The sequence below is a fragment of the Solanum pennellii genome, chromosome 5, assembly GCF_001406875.1.
Source record: "Solanum pennellii chromosome 5, SPENNV200".
NCBI lineage: Eukaryota > Viridiplantae > Streptophyta > Magnoliopsida > Solanales > Solanaceae > Solanum > Solanum pennellii.
The window spans coordinates 56,315,071-56,322,370 of NC_028641.1; the positions used below are offsets into that span (position 1 = coordinate 56,315,071).

The window sequence follows — 7,300 nt, forward strand, 5'->3', positions numbered from 1 at the left end:
TGTCCCTTTGTTCAATTCTTGTTCGCTTACTGTGAAATTAGCCCATTTTTCTGGCTTTTTGCAGAGTGACTGTGGCATCTGCTGGTTTTGGTAGTGACTTTGAAGGTTTCCAATGTCATTTTCTTGAAAAACTTCCTCTTCCTCCTCCTCTTCTTCTTCTGATCCATCTTCTTCATCTGATACTTGAAACTGATGATTCATTGGAGGATTCAGATTGGAAGTAATCTATTCTCTCTTCCACCTTTTATCTTTTTAGTGTTGGAAACTTGATTGGCATGTACTTGATTTCCAAGTTTTAGGGTTGAACAATTCTAAAAGCTAATGCCTGCAGGTTGTAACTACATGTATACTTGTTAATTTCCAAGATTTGAGGTTTCCTAAATTATTTATATTTTTTTCTGATTGTATGTAGGTGACGAAATCGAAGAAGGCAATGAAAGCAATAGTGAAGACTTGACATAGGAGCTGAAGTATATATTGATGTAAACTTTATTGATGTTCTAGAAATCATATATTTTTGAAGATTGAAAATTCTATGGCATGTGCTTCACCTTTTTTGAATGCTTTAAAATGATTTGTACATTTTGCTTTAATTGATATTAGAATCACGGATCTTGAATTCTAATTAAGGTAATGAACATTTATTCTCGTTAACGATTTATGTGTATTTTTATGTTATAAAATTTATTCTCATGGATGATTTAGTATATAGCAGGTATATATAGCTTACTAATATTGAATTAGAATTGTTGCAAATAGCAGGTAATAACCGTTGCAATAGGCATTAAGCAACAATTCTACAATTGTTTAAAAGTGTTGCAATATCCCTATAAGAACCGTCGCAATTGAGTGAAATGGTGTGTTGAATCGAAAAAAACTGTAGCCATAGCCTTAACAGAACTGATGCATAAACCTCTATTACGACGGTTAAAAACTGTACCAATACATACATAACCGTTGGCAATTAATTCAAATGATAACCGTGGCAATAGGTCAATGTATGGCTACGGTTATATGAACTGTCGCACAGAACCGTAGCAACAGCTCTATTGCTACGCGATCTGTTGTAGCGGTTGGTGTAACTGTAGCCTTAGACCTATGGCTACGGTAAAAACGTCAATTGTAACGATAGGTGAACCGTGGCAGTAGACCAAATTTCTAGTAGTGTAAACAAATGTCCCTTTACCATGATTTTCTGCATTATGTCATACTTAGTACATTCAAATGTATTAATTCCCTATATTTTGTCTATCGCTAAAGGTGTTTGTGGCTTTTTAGAGGATTACGTAAAGTGAAGCTTGGATCCTAGTGTTTCATTCAAGCAATTGTTTATATGGGTCGTATCCCATGATATTCATGTGTCTAAGATGGAGACATTGAGCATAGCCTTATTCATTATGTTTTCTATGAAAGATATTTTGAAGTACTATTTCGTGTGAAAAGTTCTGATTCCTCTCTACTTTTCATACATGTATGCAATGAATGAGATCTAAGGGCTTGTACAAGACCTCCAAGAGGTCAAGTACGCCGTGTTGTGATTCTATGGATGCCATATCTTTTATGGTATGCTCTCGGGTCATGACACATTTATTACATCTTATTCATAATCCATTTAGTTCATATTATAGAATAACCACCCTCACAACCCCTTCACAATCTTACTTGTGTAATGTACACATTGATACGCTCAAACTTTCTTCTCAAATAAGAAGTAAAGCAGTCGTATCAAGTAAAGAACCCAACTAATGAGGTTGGGATCGTTCCCACGAGGAAAATAGTTTAGACTTAAATTTATTCTATATTACTATTATTTAGTCAATCATTTCCCTAGAAAACAAAAGACAATAAAGAGGGGTTTTTTATTTCTAAATTAATGAAAATAATTAACTAAATTAATGTAAACAACTAACATATTCAAATCTTGGAGCTTAATCAATTAATAAAAGTAACTAGGGGTTAAGTGTTCCCCACAGGTTCCTCACTTGATAATTCTAACTATAACAATTTTTTTGTAGTATCTTGCATGTAAAGTGATAACTTAGGTATCTCTAAATCCTTGGTCCGACATCTAAAAAATTTCACTCCGCACCTTGGTTCGGCTACGTGTGTTGCTATACTAACCCTTACCTTTACCTCATATTAAGCATTGAATTCGATATTTGACTTAGTTATTACTTCATACCAATCGAGACTAGCCTATTAGATAGTTTACACTAAATCTATGTTGATAATCTTTTCCTATTATCTACCTCCTTGGTCCGGCAGTAGCATTAAGGCGAGTTTGAACGTTGGCCATCCGTTAAAAAGACTTCTAAACGAACGAATTATCAATACATGCAAGACACTATTCTAGAATTGCTATTTTAGTTAGATTTTTCCGCGTTATTCACCCATTGTTCCCACAATCCTAGATATGGAGTTTAGTTACCCATGGTCATAATCACACTATTCATATATTTAATATAAGAATTCATGTACTTACTTTAATGAGAAAGAATAAAATCCAGAAATTCACTTGATTAATCAACAAAAGCACCAAGAATCAATTCCAGAAAAGGTGTAACAATTGCTGAAATTAATCCTTCAATACTTGAACAAGAGAACTAAAGATTATCCAAAAGTGTAACTAACAAAAAGTCTAACTCCAAAAACAATGTTTTTCGAACTATTGATAATAAAAACAAAAATCTAATAAAAGAAGGATTCTAATTACTAAAAATTTGTCAAAATGGGTCTGAGTCGACGGACCTCGTGATGGACCGTCGTGGTCACGACGGGCCGTCATGGACTCCATCGTCCCATACTTCACACATTCTCCAGTTGCTATCTTCATTACCCTCAACAAACAGGTATGACGGACCGTTCCAAGCACGACGGTCCGTCGAGGGTCTCCGTTCTATAATACTTTAACTTATTATAATTTGAGTAGTGGGACTACTCTCTGATCATTACAACGAACCAGCAGGACGGACTGTCGTGGCTATGAAGGTCCGTCATGGACTTTCGTAATCCCACACTAAGTCATACGTCCCCATATTTCTTTAGAAGCTTCTCCCCTCACAACGATGTCACCTACGGAGCGTCACAGGCTCAAAGGACCATCATAAGCTCCGTAGGTTCTCTCTTCTACATTTCTCGCTCAAAAACTTCCGCGTTCATCTTTGGACAGATTTCCTGCAAATAAGGAGAAACTTACATAAAAATCAATACAAAAAAGCTTTTGGACACACACTAAACTTAAGGAAAAAGCATAAAAATACTGTGTAACCACGATACATCACACATGGAGTCCCATACCTCCAGATATACTAAGCAAAACCATCAGGAAGTCATAAGTGTAATTCACATACATAATAATAATTCATATGTTGACATGGGTAAAGTAAACCTTAACATGCATCCATATCAATATACATAGACCATAATCCTTATTACATAAAAGAACCTATCTTAGTCTCTCTTAGAGTCCAATTGAGAGATGCACTAGGGAGGGTCCATAGTCCTACCTATACTAAGAAAACTCCTCAAGAAGTCATGACTAGAGTTCATATTCTTACCTTAGTCCATTTCTAAACTTTCGGGAGACATTGCCATATCTAATATAGACCATATGAGCTGCATGGAATCCAATGTTCTACTCCAACTCCGAAAACAGAGGGTACTACTTGCCTAAGGTAGAACCTTTCATAAAGCGATCTAAGTGGATCCACTAAGCTACGACCTATGGGGGAACACATTTAAGGAACAAGGGGATCTCTACTAGAAACCTGGACTTGCTAATGTAGAAGACTTCCATCTCATAAGATAGCACATATCATTGAGAACCCAGACTTACTAACGTAGAAGGAACCCATGTGGAAATCCGAACTTGCTAAACATAAGACCCCCTGTCTCATTTTCATGTTCGGTCGGTCCTAAGCTCATACTGCCTTTTTAAAATATCTTGAATCCTTACTTACCAATAATTACTTAAAAATAGGCTTTAGGGACTTAATTCCCTCATATGTCATATCACTCAAAGTTTTTTAGGATGAGAGTAACCTTTCAACATAGACCCTACATTATGTGAGAATGTCCTTTCACATTGTCATAACATTCATAACATAGTCTAGTTTAGAGTACAATTGAGGAAAACTTTCAAGAGACTCACATCATTAGATTATATTTAACCTTATTTATTCATTCATGTGTGTTTACATATGTGAGAATCCTTTCACATAAACACCTTTATGCAACATATGTTCATACCTTGGTAGTCATATACTTTTCACGCATAATAATATGTAAATGTGCATATCAGAATTAATCGTTCAATTGACACCATAAACATATAATATTCATAGTTATGCATGGTGTGTGTGTGTGTGTACATGTTGGTCCTTATACTTACATAATAGCAAAATTATATGGAACTTCCCTTCAATGGATCACAACACGTTCACAATATCCCCAATTCATGAAAAATTCACATATAATGCCTTTAGGGATTCTAGACCAAACACCCTTCATCACAGGAGACATAAACACATTCATTGTTTGAATAGATACCTCCTAACATGTATAAGATCACACATTCATAAAAGGATCATGTAGATAGGGGTAATTCCATAATAGTACCTATAACAATCAACTATGTATACCATACCTTACCCTAACATTCTCAATCATATTATATTTTACATTATCAATACACCCTAATTACGACCCTAACATTGAGGACTACATACATAACCTTCATTGAAACCTTCATACACATGATTTATAATAAAAATTCACTTTACATATATTGTTTTCAAGGACACGATCGCGACATGTATAGATAGACTGGAAGTAAACACTTCCACCATAAATTGATCAAACCATACAACATCAGTTCAAATACTATAGATAAGAAGTTAGGTCAACTTACCAATTGTCCAATCCATGGTCATCATAGATAAATCCCAAAAAGTTCATAATCAATAGCTAAAGATAACAATAGGGTTCCATAATACATCACAGTCTAGGCTTAATTTAACTAACATACAATCAAGATCACAAAACTCACTTTATAGGCTAATTGGAGAGTTTAGGAAGATCATGGGTTCTTCAAGGAATTCCATTAAAAATCATATTTAAAATATTTTTTAAACATTAATTCATCATTCCAGTGACTTTGAAAACACTTTGACAATGAACCCATGCTTATATTGGAAATTGGGAAATTTGATCATTGTAACTCTTTGGAAATCTTTGATAGAAATCCTTGAATGAAAGGTTATTAAAGAATCAAGAGTTAACATACTGTATTTATTTAAAACCCACTAAATTTTAAGAATAAATCATTTCAAAACCCATCTTCAAGCATGTTCTTGTGCTTGGCCTCCAATGAAGTTCTGAAGAGAATATATTCGCAAAAGAATGGTTTAGTATTGAAGAATTAATTTTAATATGGGTTTCAATATTTTAACCATATTAAAATAGGTGTAAAATAATGGTCTATCATTTTATTAGAATGTGGGTGAATTTACAAGTTTACCTCTTAAATGGACGAACCAGTAAACAACTTGCAGGTAGTGGCTCACGACCACCACCTACGGACCATAGGTGGTTAGACGCCACCGTCCTGAATCTCCATAGAATGGGACTGAGGCTCGTCAGAGTAGGTGCTAAGCTCCCATGACAAAGTATGGAGCAATTCCCCGCACCTACGGGCATGACCCCCTCATTGGGTCGTCATTTGTGGTCGTTGGTGAAGCAGTTTTGGTAACTTCTTAGCCAATGTTTAGGTCATCCTCAAGGACCCGTAGGGTGGTCCTTGGGAGTCTTTCTCGGACGATTCGACCCTAAAAAGGACCATCTAGATACTAGGCTCACCTCAAATAATTTAATACTCCAAAGAGATCACCAAATCATGAACAACACATTAGGACACATTAGCACACAAAAATTATATACGAACATCTTAGTCGTTTCTTGATGTTTAGACTCTAATATTTCCAAATCAGGTTTATTATATTAGTTTAGGTCAAGAAAAATCATTTTTAGTCATTTTTAAGTGATCATAAATAATGTGAGGTTCTAGCTTAAGTCATTGGATTTTCAAGGTGTTTCATTTATTCACAACAAATGCTTAGTCTACAAAATATTTTTGGGTAATTTATGTGTTATCGGTTTTAGGATAAGTTTTTAACAGTGTAGAGTAGGTACAAGAATTGTGTTGATCACGTGGTAAAATACATCACTTTAAATAATGGTGATCATATTATATTGATGGTGACACCCATGAATGGAGACATGAGGTTTGCTAAAGAAGCACCATAGAGATATAACCTACATAATTAAATGGGACTCACAAGTGTTGGACAAATTCATGTAATATTAAGGGGAACTGAATGTGATTCTTGATTGAAATGTACCGAAGCAAAGGACCTAAGAGATGAAATAATTACAGGTTTAATGTAAACACCATCTAGTGGAGGAAGCTACTTGGGAGACAGAAAGGGATATGAGAGACAAGTACCCCCACTTGTTTGAAGATTGGGTACTACCCTATTTTCTACTTTAGAGTAAAGTGATAGGTCCTCCCACCCGGTGATTTAGTGTAGATATCACTCGTGACAGTCGGGTTCATGACATGGATGTTATTTTTTTTATTTTATCAACTATTTTATGATACATTGTGTATCATTAAGGTATATGAATACATCATGTATCAAAAATTTATCACTCATGACAACCGATTTCACGATAAGTATGATTTTTTATTTATTGTATCTAGTATTTCATGATACATTGTGTATCATTAGTTTATTTTGATTCATCATGTATCAAAAATTTATTATGATACATCATGTATCATGAAATCATCATTATAAAATGTATCAAAATATATCATGATACATCATCAATTTAAAAGGTGTTATAATGTAATGTAAAAAAAAGTATCATGTTGTAATGTATCATAAAGGTTGTATGATACATCATCTATCATAAAGGTATTTATGATGTAATGTATTAACAGGGTATCACAATGTAATGTATCAAAAAGTATCATAATATATCACGGAATCGAAAAAGGTATCATGATGTATTGTATTAAAAACGTGTTATGATACATCATGTATCAAAAATGTATCACGATAAATATATCGAAAAGGTATCATGACACATCATATATTACAAAGGTATCATGGTACATCATATATAATAATTTTTTCATGATATAATGTATCAAAAAGGTATCGTGGTACAACATATATCAAAAAGCTATTATGATACAACCAATTGCATAATCTGCGTAGTGCTTCAACAAAAAATA

General features: G+C 34.1%; 1 protein-coding gene across 1 annotated transcript in view; it reads left to right on the forward strand.

Annotated features, from left to right (window-relative positions):
- The window catches only part of LOC114077190, a 30,905-nt gene extending 30,681 nt beyond the window's left edge, over positions 1–224 (forward strand). The window contains exon 6 of the mRNA XM_027916869.1: positions 65–224. Within this exon, the coding sequence (XP_027772670.1) occupies positions 65–224 (160 nt within the window). The remainder of the gene's footprint in view (positions 1–64) is intronic.
- The last annotated feature ends 7,076 nt before the right edge of the window (positions 225–7,300 follow it).